This window comes from Oncorhynchus keta, chromosome 37 (assembly GCF_023373465.1).
Source record: "Oncorhynchus keta strain PuntledgeMale-10-30-2019 chromosome 37, Oket_V2, whole genome shotgun sequence".
NCBI lineage: Eukaryota > Metazoa > Chordata > Actinopteri > Salmoniformes > Salmonidae > Oncorhynchus > Oncorhynchus keta.
This window is the reverse complement of record NC_068457.1, coordinates 21,340,107-21,355,518: the sequence shown is the minus strand read 5'-3', so window position 1 is coordinate 21,355,518 and position 15,412 is coordinate 21,340,107. Positions and strand designations below refer to the sequence as shown.

At 45.6% G+C, this 15,412-nt stretch overlaps 3 protein-coding genes across 54 annotated transcripts in view; all 3 read right to left on the bottom strand.

Moving 5' to 3' along the window:
- Positions 1-214: 214 nt before the first annotated feature.
- Positions 215-4,345, bottom strand: LOC118379082 (protein downstream neighbor of son homolog). Its single transcript, XM_035766092.2, has 8 exons — positions 3,786-4,345; positions 3,436-3,513; positions 3,001-3,201; positions 2,673-2,851; positions 2,329-2,507; positions 1,621-2,042; positions 1,283-1,486; positions 215-1,036 (listed from the first exon to the last, which is right to left on the bottom strand). The coding sequence occupies exons 1-8, from the start codon at positions 4,203-4,205 to the stop codon at positions 899-901; spliced, it is 1,821 nt and encodes a 606-aa protein (XP_035621985.1). The 5' UTR covers positions 4,206-4,345; the 3' UTR covers positions 215-898.
- Positions 4,346-6,956: 2,611 nt separating this feature from the next.
- LOC118379083 (runt-related transcription factor 1-like) overlaps positions 6,957-15,412 on the bottom strand; it is a 56,142-nt gene continuing 47,686 nt past the window's right edge. For 2 of the 3 annotated variants that reach the window (XM_052499673.1, XM_052499672.1), the window contains exon 6: positions 14,996-15,412. This exon is cut by the window's right edge and continues 838 nt beyond it. Coding sequence is in view for 1 of the 3 variants with exons in the window: in XM_052499674.1 (XP_052355634.1) it covers positions 7,872-8,380; positions 8,498-8,644 (656 nt within the window). In the remaining 2 variants the exon portion in view is untranslated. Of the gene's footprint in view, positions 8,381-8,497; positions 8,645-14,995 lie in introns of those variants that run through there. The other variant, XM_052499674.1, reaches the window with a different exon arrangement.
- LOC127916738 (uncharacterized) lies at positions 8,949-14,283 on the bottom strand. Of its 50 annotated transcripts, none has more exons than XM_052499592.1 (8): positions 12,510-14,283; positions 12,006-12,479; positions 11,916-11,975; positions 11,826-11,870; positions 10,425-11,720; positions 10,335-10,379; positions 9,243-9,734; positions 8,949-9,197 (listed from the first exon to the last, which is right to left on the bottom strand). In XM_052499592.1, the coding sequence occupies exons 1-8, from the start codon at positions 12,832-12,834 to the stop codon at positions 9,031-9,033; spliced, it is 2,904 nt and encodes a 967-aa protein (XP_052355552.1). In that variant the 5' UTR covers positions 12,835-14,283; the 3' UTR covers positions 8,949-9,030. The 50 variants fall into 50 exon arrangements, with proteins under 50 accessions (XP_052355552.1, XP_052355574.1, XP_052355559.1 ...); XM_052499614.1 differs by having other exon boundaries at positions 10,425-11,375; XM_052499599.1 differs by having other exon boundaries at positions 11,856-11,870.

Sequence of the window (15,412 nt, the reverse complement as noted above, 5' to 3'; positions counted from 1 at the left end):
CGGCTTCCCGTTGACGGAACATGAAACTCTAGCTGGAGGAGAGTCAGTGCAGTGGTTCTGCTGCCAAGCCACCACACTGACTGACTATTCTCCTCATGAGCAAATCAGGGAAAAAAATAAAAAACAAATCAGAAAATCTAAACCTTTGAAGGTTTAGACTTCGACGTTAAAATGTATAACAGTCAAGTAGGAAAAAATAAGTCAAGCAGAAAAATCATGTGACAAATGAATTTAATCCAATAAAATGTCACCAGTAGAGATACTATATGTTGAACAATTATGTTGAAATAAAAGCTCTTAAAAACAGACATTTAAAAAAATGGTTAAAGACAAAAACATCTTAGGGTCTAAAATCAACAACAAGTCTGTTTTAGCCAAATCCATCTCATTATGGCAAATCCAGGAATGTTACATGTACAAGAAGTCCATTTCGCGGGGCGGCAGGTTGCATGATCGAATCCCTGAGCTGACAAGGTAAAATCAAATCTGGCGTTCTGCCCCTGAACAAGGCAGTTAAACCCACTGTTCCTAGGCCATCATTGAAAATAATAATTTGTTCTTAACTGACCTGCCTAGTTAAATAAAGGTCAAATAAATGTTAAAAAAAAAAAATCCCATCAGTCATTGGGTTGTAGTACAGAGGACATGGGGTTAGTAAAACTACAATTGCCAGCATACCTGGAGTTTGTGGACAGGCTATTCAGACAAATATGGACAGTAAGTATACAGCAGTGTAGGAATGGTACGGTCCACTAAAGGCATGTTGGCCCTAGGTTGTGTCCCAAATGGCACCCATTTCCAATATAGCGCTCTACTTTATTGGGCTCTGGTCAAAAGCATTTCACTATAAAGAGAAAAGGGTGCAATTTGGGACCCAGCCTGGCAGGGTGAGTTGCTCTCAGGACTTCCATGTGTAAGAGTAGTTGTTCAAATGGAGCTGTCTGAGGGGAGACTTCCCCAAGGTAGAGGGCCGGTGGAGCTGCTGGATGGTGCTGGGATGAAGACCACATCCATCCAGCTCTACAGCCTGCTCAGCCTGTGGGAGGGAGGAAGAGAAGGATATATACAAACAAGTACAAAGGATTTTTTATTATGATTTAACTTTGAATTGCGGAGATCAAATGATGAGGCTTTATACCAGTCCGTTACAGTGGTGTCGTGACTTGGATAACAGTTGAGCTGTGTGTGTGTGTGTGACTGACCTGTTCCCTGGTGGTGGTGTGTGTGTGTGTGTGTGTGTGTGACTGACCTGTTCCATGGTGGTGGTGTGTGTGTGACTGACCTGTTCCCTGGTGGTGGTGTGTGTGTTGAGGACAGCGGTGGGTTCGTGTGTGTAGAGTGCGGTGCTGAACCCTCCTCTCTGAGCAGGCCGAAGCATGCGGGTCAGGGCGTGGAGAGAATGAGGCATTATGGGTCCCGTCACCTCTAGACTGCACACGTCCTGGTACCCAGCACGCACCTGGGTCTTCACGTTCACGCTACGCGCCTGACAATTACACACAAGTTTTTTCTGAAACTTTCCATTTCTAGTTTTTGTTATTTCCATTCATAAATTGAAAATTGAAATGTGGGAGGTAAGGCTCCTCAGACGGTTCCAGTCTGCAGCAGTGTGTGTCTCACCTTGAGTGAGTGTAGCGTAGCTCCTCTGAAGGCTGTAGGGGCAAGTAGGGTGGGGGGCAGGCCTGCCTGTGATCCAGCCCCTGCCACCAGGCTCTTACAGTTGATGAGGAAGTTGATGAGAGTGAAGGTGTGCGTTCCCGACACACAGACTACAGACTCTGGTTTGTGGTCTAAACACACCGAGTTGCGCTCTTTGTGCAGTTTGATGGAGATGCTGTCTGGTTTCTTAATCTTATCCTGCACTCCCATCTCCGTCAGCCAGGAAAACCCACCATCGTCATCATCATCATCGTCTTCTTTGTCACTGGCTTCAGACTGTGTCTCCTCCTCCTCCTCTCCATCTGTCTCCTGGTTGTGTGCAGTTGATCCCTGCTCCTTGCTCTTCCTCCTCTCTTCCAGCTGGGGGAGTGTGAACTCAATACCTACAACCACAGGTATTTGACAAAAAATGTTTTACTATCAAGATTAGAATATCCATATATAAATGTTTAATAACAAACTTCTACATTATATATTGTTGAGTGACTTCCTGTATTTATACCAATGCTAAATGTTTATTCTATTAAATTTATTGTTTACTTCTTACTATTGTCACATTATTGAGAGGGAACCTGCAGGTCAGCGTTTCATTGGACTGTAAACATCATGTGTGTATCCTGTGCATATGACATAATAAACTTGAAGGATATACTGTATCTTGTAGCTCACCATCAGCCTTCATGGCCTCTCTGAGCCCCCTGGTGGTTGGGGTGAGTAGTGCAGTGATGTTGCTGTTCCCCGCCAGTCCCGAGGCTCTGAAAAGAGCTGTGAACTGGTAGGAACACACATAGAAATATGGACATAGTCTGGCCTTCAATAGACTGTACAGAGAGGACAGACTAACTGACCTGTGTGTGTGTGTGTGTGTGTGTGTGTGTGTGTGTGTGTGTGTGGAAAAGAGAAGAGGGGGAGGGAGACAAGGGAGAGAGAGAGGGTAGAGAGGAGTTGAATTTAAGGTCATTTAAAGCTTTTGAAATAATACAGACAACACACTCCCTCTGATGCCCACTCACCATTCACTCATGAGGCTCTGTTGAAGTGCCATGTCCTGGGCCCAGGGGACGTTCTTGCCAGTGAAGCTTCTCTCTGCTCCTATCCGGGGGAACAGAGAGAGCCAGGACAGGGACGGGTGCTGCCAGAACTGCAGACACTGCTGGAACCCACATCGTAGCTCAGCAGATGTCCGAGGGTCCTGGAGGAACACAGAGAAGTGAGTATCAGAGTGTGAGAGACAGACTGAGGACAATATATTTGTGTTGCTAGTAAAGCTCCTCAGGTACCAGTACTCCTTTTCCTTGGGGTTGCCACTGGTGTGTCTGTGTGTAACATGTATAACAGTACCTGTATACTCTGTGGTATAGTGGTGTACTGTCCTCTACAGTGCTGGGTAAGACCCTGGGCCTCCTCTGTAGCTCTGGGCTGTACAGCCCAGGAGAAGGGGAGCAGGGAGGTGAAAAGGAGACGCGTCTTCAGGCTCCAGTCTGCAGGGTACTCCACACACGCAGGGGCTGCTATGGAGGTTACTGCACCAGCCTGGGGACTCTGACCCACACAAGATAAAATGTTGACTCACAAAATACCAAAACAACCCCTAACATTAGTCTGTAGCCATGAATAGTTGAATGTGATGGAATAAAAGCCTGCACACCAGCTACTCCACAGCCTATCTATAATGTAGATAGCTATGATTGTAACAGGCTTTTGGTAGCTCTCCAAGAATGGAGTTGGAGACATGTCCATAAGGAGTAAGATAATAGAGAAATGAATATAACTCACCTTCGGTATGGGTGTTCTCTCGTGGAACAAATCCTCATCTTCAAACAGTGAGTCGTCTTCAGACAGAGAAGTTGGTTTCTGTTGTTAGAGAGAAATGAGCGAAAGATCAGAACAAAAACAGCGGTGTGAAATCACCATGAGGTGCGATGCTTTGTCAAATTGCTTTATCTGTGAACTCTACAGTAGCTGGCTAACATTGCATTAACTAACTAACGTTACCTATGTCATGTGTCAGTTGGCTAGATACTGTAGTTTGCTGGAAAATAATACAAGTCTGCTAGCGTTAGGTACAGTAGAAAGCTAGATTGTTTATCACGTTAATATTGTATTAACGTGTGCCACTATCATACCTTGCCGGGCACGTCTTTGCTTAGTTCTTCTGCCTGGAGAAGTCGTTCACTAAATGGCAGCGTTCTTGTTGTTGACTTCTCTCCCTCCACTCCTGCAGAACCGCCCGGCTTCACAGAATCCGACGAGTCGGCGTCGTCATCAGAGTAAATAAATACTTTCTTCTTCGCTGGGCTGCTGAAGGTGTTCTCGATGCTAGCAAATGGGTTTCTCCGCTTCACTCCCCGTCCAGAGCGACCCTGGCCGAACAGGGGTCCTGTGGAGAATGGTCGAACAGCGGATATAGAGGCACCCTCACACGGGCTGGAAATAGCGCCTCGGCCGCCAGAACTGACACCCTCGCTGTGGGCTCTCTTCCTCCGCATTCGCAGGATTTCAGCTGGTCTTTTGAAACTAGGTGAGTAACCAGCTTGTTGTGACATTTTGTAAGGATAATGTAAAAACAAGTTTGGTCCAAAAACAACAAGAAGAAACCCGTTTAAAATGGTTGTGTGCGGCCGATACGCCTCTGTGTTGTTGTTCCTAGAATTTACTTAAACACAAAACAAATTTAGCGCGCGACGTGAGTGGAACGTCAGAGTCCCGCAAAAATATCAGGGGAGGAGTTTCAAGTTACGCCGGCGCGCTTCGAGTCAAACAAACAATTGAGATGCTTTGGCGTCATCTTCTGGTTAGAATTATAACTGCAAGACCAATTTTGCCATCGCATAAAGCCACTGATTCTCTAAATCTGCCGGGAAAACAAATCAATATAATTTATTTTTCTTCAGAGATTGAAGTTATATCCTATATCCTGTTATGCTTAATTAATTATTACAAAATATATATCCATAAAATATAATGTGTATGTCATTTTCAATACATGTTTTCATTCAGATTTTATCATCTGCATTATGTCCGAGCAACAATCAGCGGTCCCCTCGACCCCTCTCTCCCTCTTGTCAAAGTGATTAATAGTATGTATGTTAATTCTTGTTAGCGATCATTTCTCAGCGTTTATCATTACTGTTGGTGATCAATCACGTTCATAGCTGAACCGAACTCAATTAAACTGTCCGTCAGTCATTCTAACGGTTTTCAGGGATTAGCAAATTTGTGAATCGATTATTTGGGCTGTCATTTGGGTGGAAAGACAGTACTTTTGCCGTCTCAAAAGTTAGTAGGAGTAATTGATTGTTGTGGGCCTTGAACTTCAACACACAGACATCAACATATGTTTGTTTCTGTGTTCGGTCCTGCCATGACTAACAGCAAAGCTAACACTTTCCAGGTTATTCCTTGTGATTGAGTATGTCACGCTCATAGGCTGCCAATATCAACGGGGATAAACTAGTTTAATGCGTTTCCCACGTTCCCGATGGCGGTGGGTGTTCCCCTCAACGGTTCCTCTGGCTTGTAGGCTACGCCTATTGGAAAAATGACCCTATGTCAACATGGACTAGAATAAGGCGGGTGTAAGGCTTTATTGCACCTGTAATTGTATACAGGTCGTTTTCACTGAGCTGGACATGTGCGAACATTGTCAAACAAACCAGGGGTGTAATCATTAGTCTAAACAGTTTCAAAACGTTTAGCAAATTTATTTCCGTTGCTTCCGTTTAATAAACGGGTTGCCACAGAATCGGCTGATTGAATACACCCCTGGTGAAACTTCAAACAAAGCAACGGAAAGTATGCGTCCCTGATGATAAAGTTGCGACTACAATTGAATTATCGATCTACACTTCCTCAAAGGAACATCAACGTGACATGGTAGCCATACTTAGATCAAGTTTGGCCTGTTTCTCATAAGACCACCACAAAGTATGTGGGCCTCATTACGAGACGCTATTCACAACGCTTTCTCATTGAATGTTGATTTATGATAAGGTTCCCCTAACCAAGTTATGAGGAATAGACCTATTTGTCTGTGGATTCTTTGTTACATGTCAAAGTAGATGATTCAGTTGGTGTATAGGTAGGTTGCAACACATGAGTTATGGGTTTTAAAACCTGCTTGAAACCTGCTTGGAACACATAATAAATACCTAGATGAACTCCTTGGTTTTGGATAAAGAATTTCATAGGCTATATCATAGACTGACAGTGAATAGTGGTGTATTATATTATCAAAGATTGTGTTTCTGTGTCTCTCCCACCCCACTGCCCTCTTCTCCTGGAGACTGTGTGGTTTTATGGGCCTTGGCCTGAGTCCTGGAGAAGGCTCTGTGTACCCACTGTCTGGACAGGTTCGCCTTTATTTAGCTGTTTGTGTGTGTGTCTGTGGGTTATTTAGCCCTGAGAGAGAGAGAGAGCGCGAGAGAGAGAGCGAGAGAGAGAGAGGTAGAGAGAGAGATAGGTAGGTAGAGAGAGGTAGAGAGAGAGAGAGAGAGAGAGAGAGAGAGAGAGAGAGAGAGAGAGGTAGAGAGAGAGATAGGTAGGTAGAGAGAGGTAGAGAGAGAGAGAGAGAGAGAGAGAGAGAGAGAGAGAGAGAGAGAGAGAGAGAGAGAGATAGGAGAGATAGGTAGAGAGAGGTAGAGAGAGAGAGAGAGAGAGAGAGAGAGAGAGAGAGAGAGAGAGAGAGAGAGAGAGAGAGAGAGAGTAGGTAGAGGTAGAGAGAGGAGAGAGAGAGAGAGAGAGAGAGAGAGAGAGAGAGAGAGAGAGAGAGAGAGAGAGAGAGAGAGAGAGAGAGAGAGAGAGAGAAAGAGAGTGAGAGAGGAGAGAGAGAGAGAGAGAGAGCGGTAGAGAGAGAGCAAGAGAGAGGTAGAGAGAGAGCAAGAGAGAGAGAGAGGTAGAGAAAGAGAGGTAGAGAGAGAGAGGTAGAGAGAGAGCAAGAGCGAGAGGTAGAGAGAGAGAGAGAGAGAGAGAGAGAGAAGGTGGCCATGTCTTTGTGTATTTACAGCACATTTCAGAAGTCTTTGTGAGTGTCTGTCTACGCACCCATATCAGTGTGTATTTTAGTGAAGGTTGCGTTTGTCTTTCTAGAAACGTATAGTGGCAGAGAGGGCAGGCCAGTGCTTGTCTGGTTGCCTGAGTAAATTCTTCCTGGGTCAGGAATAGCATAAGGCTGTGTGTGTGTGCTTAGGAGGGGAGAGAATGTTGGCACAGATTCCAGTGCCAACAAGTCCCTTTCCCTTCAGCCCAATACGAGAGAGGGAAAGGGAGAGATTGAGACAGATTGTGGGAGAGAGAGATTTCGAGAAAATACAAAAAGACTGGTTTTATTTTCTTTACAACAATATTTATATTCATAAAGTAAAACAAAATGTGAGAAAAGGCATATTTGATGTTGCTGTGACATACCTGTGTGGGAGGCAATGATGTCATCAAACATGGACAATGTCGTCATTTACATTTAAAGACTATTTACAACTATGAGGTGAACCATGTGGCAATGTAGGCCTTATCTGTTCCTTCACTCACACACACGCACGCACGCACGCACGCACCCACGCACGCACCCACGCACGCACACACCGTACAACCAAAAAGGTATTGTAAGAGAATAAATTAAGGAATCATAAAGCAAACGACCTGTTACAGTTTGGTGTGACAGTACAATGTCCATAAGCACTGAACTGGGTACAGCATTCCCTGTAAATTCCTACCCTTAACCATTGTGAATCGACTAACAGTGCTGATTGTAGATCAGTGCAGACAATATCACGGCCATAAACCAATACAAACATGACAGAACAGACACAGATCTTGGCTGACCATAGTTTACATTAACAGCACTCTCTCCATTTTGAGCGAGGGGAGAGGGGGATAAGGGAGGAGAGGGGCAGGAGGTACAAGGGAAGGTGGGATAGGAGGGGAGTGCCTGTGGCACATAAAAATCACCCATTGTATTTTTGGCCACGAGTAATTCATAATACCGACAACAGTCATAACCATGGCAAACAATCCTTTTATAAAACAAAGCTGAATTATTTTCAGTTCAGTGCTGCTGCATGCTCCTCGGTGTAAAATGGCACCCTGTTTCTGTTCCTTCCTCAATGTGTTCCTTGACCATTCTAATGATCCAATAGGAACGCTCCGTGAAAGCCCCTTCTCCACTCCAATTAGCCAGCAAGTCCGTCAATCATTTGTCAACCCCGCTGCCGTGCTCAATATGGCCGCCATACAGCCTCGGGTACCATATTGGTAGGGGAGCTACTGTGACTTCCCTCCGCTTCCACCCCCACCCCTTCGCTCTGATTTGGCAGAGACGGGTGCAGGAGGGAGGAGCCTATGGATGCGTTGGTGCAGGGAGGGAATATCCTCGGAGGAGACCGCTCCCCGCCTCCCCCCGCCATCATGGAGAATTGGTAGGACCCAGCGGCCGTGCTATAATACAGGTGGTAGGGAGAGGAACCGGCCTGGAACGGTCCACCTTGCCCCTGGGGGGCGTTTGTGGGGTAGGGCGGGGGGAGGTAGGTGTGGTAACGGCCAGCAGGGGTGGTTGCCATGGTCAGTCCAATGGCGCCGTTGGATACAGGGGTAGGGGTGTATGTGAAGGCCCCAGTAGGGTAGTGCATGCGCGGGTCAGGGTAGCGGCTGTCAGGGAGCGAGGTCAGGGAGGAGAACGGGCGATCCAGGGACATACGGGGGTCGCTGAAGGCTGTGAGGTCAGGGCCTGTAGGGGGAGAGGTCAGGGGTTAGAGGTTAGAGTGGAAGCAGGAAGTGAATGAGAGAGACCGATGACTGTAAGAGAACACTACGGGCAGTGGGTGAATGAGTGTTTCTGTGTTACCTGAGAGGCGGCTGGACAGGTCACTGAGGGAGGAGCGGCTGGGTGAGATGGGCGTAGTTGAGTGGACGGTGGGCGTGGTTATCTGACCCAGGTAGGGGTAGGACTGCTCATAGGACCACGATGGAGATGTCTGCATCTGCCTAGAGTCTGAGAGATTAGAATAGAACAGATACTCTATTCATTCATTTCATTAGAATGGAAATATATCTTCTGCCTATTCCACCACCCATAGACACACACGTTGAGAGAGGGTTACACACACACACACACACACACACGCACACGCACACACACACACACGCACGCACGCACGCACGCACGCACGCGCGCACACACACACACACACACGCACACGCACACGCACGCACGCGCACGCGCACGCACACACACACACACACACACACACACACACACACACACACACACACACACACACACACACACACACACACACACACACACACACACACACACACACACACGCCGGAGGTTGTTTCACTCCAGCATCTGCTTGACAGGTAGAAACTGAAACATTACAGATGTCTATACTGGATGTGATTGAAGAGAGATGTGAGGGAATTAATTGTATGTGAGTGTGTAAAACTCTCAACACCTTCACTCACTACAGCTTTACTCATTACACCTTTACCCACTACATCACTCACTACACCTTTACCCACTACATCTTCACTCACTACACCTTCACTCACTATACCTTTACTCACTACACCTTCACTCATTACACCTTTACTCACTATACCTTTACTCACTACACCTTTACTCACTACACCTTTACTCACTACACCTTTACTCATTACAACTTTACCCACTACATCTTCACTCACTACACCTTCACTCACTATACCTTTACTCACTACACCTTCATTCATTACACCTTTACTCACTACACCTTTACCCACTACATCTTTACTCATTATACCTTCACTCACTACACCTTTACCCACTACATCACTCACTACACCTTTACCCACTACATCTTTACTCACTACACCTTCACTCACTACACCTTTACTCACTACACCTTTACTCACTACATCTTTACTCACTACACCTTTACTCACTACACCTTTACCCACTACATCTTTACTCACTACACCTTTACTCACTACACCTTCATTCATTACACCTTTACTCACTACACCTTTACCCACTACATCTTTACTCATTATACCTTCACTCACTATACCTTTACTCACTACACCTTTACTCACTACACCTTCATTCATTACACCTTTACTCACTACACCTTTACTCACTACACCTTCATTCATTACACCTTTACTCACTACACCTTTACTCACTACACCTTTACCCACGACATCTTTACTCACTACACCTTTACTCACTACACCTTCATTCATTACACCTTCACTCACTACACCTTTACTCACTACACCTTTACCCACTACATCTTTACTCACTACACCTTTACTCACTACACCTTTACTCACTACATCTTTACTCACTACACCTTTACTCACTACACCTTTACCCACTACATCTTTACTCACTACACCTTTACTCACTACACCTTCATTCATTACACCTTTACTCACTACACCTTTACCCACTACATCTTTACTCATTATACCTTCACTCACTATACCTTTACTCACTACACCTTTACTCACTACACCTTTACTCACTACACCTTTACCCACTACATCTTTACTCACTACACCTTCACTCACTACACCTTTACTCACTACACCTTTACCCACTACATCTTTACTCACTACACCTTTACTCACTACACCTTTACTCACTACACCTTTACTCACTACACCTTTACTCACTACACCTTTACTCACTACACCTTTACTCACTACACCTTTACCCACTACATCTTTACTCACTACACCTTTACTCACTACACCTTTACTCACTACACCTTTACTCACTACACCTTCACTCACTACACCTTTACTCACTACACCTTTACCCACTACATCTTTACTCACTACACCTTTACTCACTACACCTTTACTCACTACACCTTTACTCACTACACCTTTACTCACTACATCTTTACTCACTACACCTTTACTCACTACACCTTTACCCACTACATCTTTACTCACTACACCTTTACTCACTACACCTTCACTCACTACACCTTTACCCACTACATCACTCACTACACCTTTACCCACTACATCACTCACTACACCTTTACTCACTACACCTTTACCCACTACATCATTCACTACACCTTTACTCACTACACCTTTACCCACTACATCTTTACTCACTACACCTTTACTCACTACACCTTTACCCACTACATCTTTACTCACTACACCTTTACTCACTACACTTTCACTCACTACATCTTTACTCACTACACCTTTACTCACTACACCTTTACTCACTACACCTTTACTCACTACACCTTTACCCACTACATATTTACTCACTACACCTTTACTCACTACACCTTTACTCACTACACCTTTACTCACTACACCTTTACCCACTACATCTTTACTCACTACACCTTTACTCACTACACTTTCACTCACTACATCTTTACTCACTACACCTTTACTCACTACACCTTTACCCACTACATCTTTACTCACTACACCTTTACTCACTACACCTTTACCCACTACATATTTACTCACTACACCTTTACTCACTACACCTTCACTCAATACACCTTTACTCACTACACCTTTACCCACTACATCTTTACTCACTACACCTTTACTCACTACACCTTTACTCACTACACCTTTACTCACTACACCTTTACTCACTACACCTTTACTCACTACATCTTTACTCACTACACCTTTACTCACTACATCTTTACTCACTACACCTTTACTCACTACATCTTTACTCACTACACCTTTACCCACTACATCTTTACTCACTACACCTTTACTCACTACACCTTTACTCACTACACCTTTACCCACTACATCTTTACTCACTACACCTTTACTCACTACACTTTCACTCACTACATCTTTACTCACTACACCTTTACTCACTACACCTTTACCCACTACATCTTTACTCACTACACCTTTACTCACTACACCTTTACTCACTACACCTTTACTCACTACACCTTTACTCACTACACCTTTACTCACTACACCTTTACTCACTACATCTTTACTCACTACACCTTTACTCACTACATCTTTACTCACTACACCTTTACTCACTACATCTTTACTCACTACACCTTTACCCACTACATCTTTACTCACTACACCTTTACTCACTACACCTTTACTCACTACACCTTTACTCACTACACCTTTACCCACTACATCTTTACTCACTACACCTTTACTCACTACATCTTTACTCACTACACCTTTAATCACTACATCTTTACTCACTACACCTTTACTCACTACATCTTTACTCACTACACCTTTACTCACTACATCTTTACTCACTACACCTTTACTCACTACATCTTTACTCACTACACCTTTAATCACTACATCTTTACTCACTACACCTTTACTCACTACATCTTTACTCACTACACCTTTACCCACTACATCTTTACTCACTACACCTTTACTCACTACACCTTTACTCACTACACCTTTACCCACTACACCTTTACTCACTACATCTTTACTCACTACACCTTTACTCACTACACCTTTACCCACTACATCTTTACTCACTACACCTTCACTCACTACACCTTTACTCATTACACCTTTACTCATTACACCTTTACTCATTACACCTTTACTCATGACATCTTTACTCACTACACCTTTACTCATTACACCTTTACTCATTACACCTTTACTCACTACACCTTTACTCATTACATCTTTACTCACTACATCACTCACTACACCTTTACTCACTACACCTTTACTCACTACACCTTTACTCATTACACCTTTACTCACTACATCACTCATTACACCTTTACTCACTACACCTTTACTCATTACACCTTTACTCACTACACCTTCACTCATTACACCTTTACTCATTACACCTTTACTCACTACACCTTTACTCATTACACCTTTACTCACTACACCTTTACTCACTACACCTTTACTCATTACACCTTTACTCACTACACCTTTACTCACTACACCTTTACTCATTACACCTTTACTCACTACACCTTTACTCACTACACCTTTACTCATTACACCTTTACTCATTACACCTTTACTCATTACACCTTTACTCATTACACCTTCACTCATTACACCTTTACTCATTACACCTTTACTCATTACACCTTCACTCATTACACCTTTACTCATTACACCTTTACTCACTACACCTTTACTCATTACACCTTTACTCATTACACCTTCACTCACTACACCTTCACGCACTACACCTTCACTCACGACACCATCATTTACTAAATAGTAAATAGTAAAAGATCCAGGACATGATGATGGATAGAAAGATAAAGAGAGAGATGGAGTGAGTGGGAAGAGTGGAGGAGAGATGAAGGGAGAGGAAGAGGGAATAAATAAGAGAAGGATGGAGAGAGATGGTCAGATGGAGACAGAGAGGAGAGGAAGTGATTAGCCTAGTGAGGGGGCGTAGGAAGGGGGGTTGTGTGTGTGTGTACTCTTAGGCAGCCGGTTCTTTTCCCTGTGGTCCAATAAATGCCAGTGATCCCCTGCAGACTCGCAGACAAGAGTGTGTACGTGTATGTATGTGTGTGTGTGTGTGTGTGTGTGTGTGTGTCCCACATACTCTGCAGACAGAGAGGGGAAGCAAATTGCACACAGCAGCCAAGACGTCAATGGCCTTTTTAAGTGCAGCCAGCTCCCCCAAGAACAAAACACTGAGGCCTAGGCCCAGTGCCAAGACCCCCTCCTTTCTTGGCTCCCCTCCCCAGGCTTCGGAGCTCTGATCTGGGGCAGGAGTCACACATGGCTGGGTGGGTGGCTGGAGGCGGGTCTGTGTATCCGGGGCTGCTGCTGCTGCGGTTCATTCATTTTTACTGCATTCCCACACACATGTAGACATATGCATAGTCACTCGCCTACACGCATACGGTAAGCTTTACACACACACATACACGCGCGCACGCACACACACACACACACACACACACACACACACACACACACACACACACACACACACACACACACACACACACACACACACACACACACACACACACACACACACACACACACACACACACACACACACACACACACACACACAGAGACTGAAAAATGAATCATGATTTTACTCTCTCTCTTGCTCTCTATCACCGTCTCTTGTTCTAACATAACAGGTATCTGCCAACAGACTCATCATTTGGACAAATCCCGATTTCGCAGGTGCTCACATCTTTCAAATGTAATTTTGGAATGGGAGGGGACATTTGGCTGATAGGCCCGAAGGTGACTGAGAGTTTCCGTCTTGGGGGTGGAGACTTCTCTAGTCTCGTTAGTTCATTTTCTAACACGTATCCCCCCCAGAACTTAATTAGAGCATCTGACGCAAGTGTTTTATTTCTGGGTGTCCAAGATTACATTTGGACAGATGGGACGAATGGAATCGGTCAGGTGGCCTCAGCTGGCACACACTGGATGGAGAGAACACACTCCTACACACATACCCACCCACCCACTCACTGACACACACAAAGCCCATAGCCTCAGGACAGACCCCACACTGACTGCATGCCAACCCACTCTGGTTGGCACGCCACATACTGACAACCAGACTGGACACACACACACACACACACACACACACACACACACACACACACACATACACACACCCAGCCCATGGCCCCAGCTGCCTCAGATTTTCACAGATATGAAAAGAGAAGTAGGAGGGAAAGAGAGAGAGAAAGAGGGAGGGAGGGAGGGAGGGAAAGAAAAGGGAGGGAGGGAGGGAGGGAGGGAGGGAAAGAGAGGGAGGGAGGGAGGGAAAGAAAGAGGGAGGGAGGGAGGGAGGGAGGGAGGGAGGGAAAGAGAGAGGGAGGGAGGGAGGGAAAGAAAGAGGGAGGGAGGGAGGGAGGGAGGGAGGGAGGGAGGGAGGGAGGGAGGGAGGGAAAAGAGAGAGGGAGGGAGGGAGGGAAAGAAAGAGGGAGGGAGGGAGGGAGGGAGGGAGGGAGGGAGGGAGGGAGGGAAAGAGAGAGGGAGGGAGGGAGGGAAAGAAAGAAAGAAAGAGGGAGGGAGGGAGGGAGGGAGGGAGGGAGGGAGGGAGGGAAAGAGAGAGGGAGGGAGGGAAAGAAAGAGGGAGGGAGGGAGGGAGGGAGGGAGGGAAAGAGAGAGGGAGGGAGGGAAAGAAAGAGGGAGGGAGGGAGGGAGGGAGGGAAAGAGAGAGGGAGGGAGGGAGGGAAAGAAAGAGGGAGGGAGGGAGGGAGGGGAGGGAGGGACGGAGGGAGGGAAAGAGAGAGGGAGGGAGGGAGGGAAAGAAAGAAAGAAAGAGGGAGGGAGGGAGGGAGGGAGGGAGGGAGGGAGGGAGGGAGGGAGGGAGAGAGGTCTTGAATGACTTAATAACGGTTTCCGCTGGCAGTGCTCCTGTTGCTATTTTTGTGGCCTCAGGATCAGAGAGACACACCAGACAGGAAGGACTGGGGCCTGCCCCTCTCTTTCTGACTCCCCTTCTATCCATCCATCCTTATCCCCGTTTCTCTCTCGCGTCTCATGTATCTTTTGGGGTATTTCATTTCTCTCTTCGTCTTTCCATCTCTCTTTACCTCCCTCCTCTTTCTTCATCTCTCCATACACCCATCTCTGATTCCATCTCCATCTCATGTCATTTGTTGACATCACTTTTGGAGACATCGCTAATTCCTGTCAATGTCAATATTTTGTTGGTCTCTTACGTGTCATGTGAAAGACTCCCTTATATACTGTAGAGTATTGCACAGGAGGCTGGTTGCACCTTAATTGG